Source organism: Hipposideros armiger, unplaced genomic scaffold (assembly GCF_001890085.2).
Source record: "Hipposideros armiger isolate ML-2016 unplaced genomic scaffold, ASM189008v1 scaffold_373, whole genome shotgun sequence".
Classification (NCBI taxonomy): Eukaryota; Metazoa; Chordata; class Mammalia; order Chiroptera; family Hipposideridae; genus Hipposideros; species Hipposideros armiger.
The window spans coordinates 1,035,260-1,036,383 of record NW_017731723.1 but is presented as its reverse complement, the minus strand read 5'-3'; the positions used below and the strand labels follow the sequence as shown (position 1 = coordinate 1,036,383).

Here is a 1,124-nt window from a genome sequence, read left to right as displayed (position 1 = left end):
ACACAGCGGAGGGAAGGCGGCCGGCCGCAGCCGGCCGAGCCCTAGGCGCACAAAGCCCGCGCCCGCCGCTCGGCCTCTGCGCCAGCCGACGACTTTGCCGCCCGTTCCGCGGCTCTTTGTCTCCGCTTGGGGCGGGCGCCCGACTCTGGGATTTCGCTGCGAGGGCGGGCTGGGGGGGCCGGGGGCGAGCTCTCGGTTTGCCGGCCGCCCCCCGCTCGGGCTTGGCTCCCCCCTCCCTCGCACTTCCCCGGCTACGGCTCTCGGCGCTTCCACGCTCTTGGAATCACGACCCCTCCCTGCCATGTATCCGCAAGGCAGACATCCGGTGAGTAATTGCAACTCGGTTTATTTAAGCATCTATCATGGCAGGGTAAACGAGGCAGTTTATCTGGCACCTCCATTTTGCTTGTTGCTACCTTTATGGAGAGAGAGAGAGAGAGAGAGAGAGAGAGAGAGAGAGAGAGAGAGTGTGTGTGTGTGTGTGTGTGTGTGTCTGCGCGCGCGCGCTCACACAAAGGGTATGGGGATGGGAGAGCGCCGTTGAGATAGCTTCATTCTGCCCTAGTGGTATGGGGGGCTGCCTGTGTTCCCGGGGACCTGTTTGTTTTCACCCTGTCCCCCGCTCCCATCTTACTTGGGAATGGTGGGCACTTCGTGAAAAGGATGGGAGCCCCGGGGCCAATAAGGGAGGGATTGGGGCACCACCCCTCCCCGTCTGGGAGCTGAGAAACTTGCTAGGAAGGTTCTCGGCTGTGAGGGTGGCCTCTCTGATGGGGTGGGGGCGGGAGGAGGCCGGGGGCAGCCGCGGAGAGGCGCGGGCCTCTAGGAGTCCTGTCTGACACCCCCGCCCCCTCCTTGTCTTTCCCTCGTGGTCTCCAGGCCCCCCATCAACCTGGGCAGCCCGGATTTAAATTCACGGTGGCTGAGTCTTGTGACAGGATCAAAGACGAATTCCAGTTCCTGCAAGCTCAATATCACAGGTAAGGCTTCTGGGGGCCGCTCAGGGGCTGACAGGGAGGGGGCTTCCCCGCCGCGGCTCCTGCCACCCCCCGCGGGGACGGAGTGGGCTCCCGACCCGGGGCGGCGGGGCAGCCGGGCCTCCGCCTTTTGTTTCCCCTTTTCGA

General features: G+C 64.3%; 1 protein-coding gene across 8 annotated transcripts in view; it reads left to right on the top strand.

Moving 5' to 3' along the window:
* Window positions 1-242: 242 nt before the first annotated feature.
* TLE3 (TLE family member 3, transcriptional corepressor) overlaps window positions 243-1,124 on the top strand; it is a 54,069-nt gene continuing 53,187 nt past the window's right edge. For all 8 annotated transcript variants that reach the window (XM_019662384.1, XM_019662382.1, XM_019662383.1 and 5 more), the window contains exons 1-2: window positions 243-325; window positions 880-980. In XM_019662384.1, coding sequence (XP_019517929.1) covers window positions 302-325; window positions 880-980 — 125 coding nt within the window. In that variant the 5' untranslated portion in view covers window positions 243-301. The remainder of the gene's footprint in view (window positions 326-879; window positions 981-1,124) is intronic.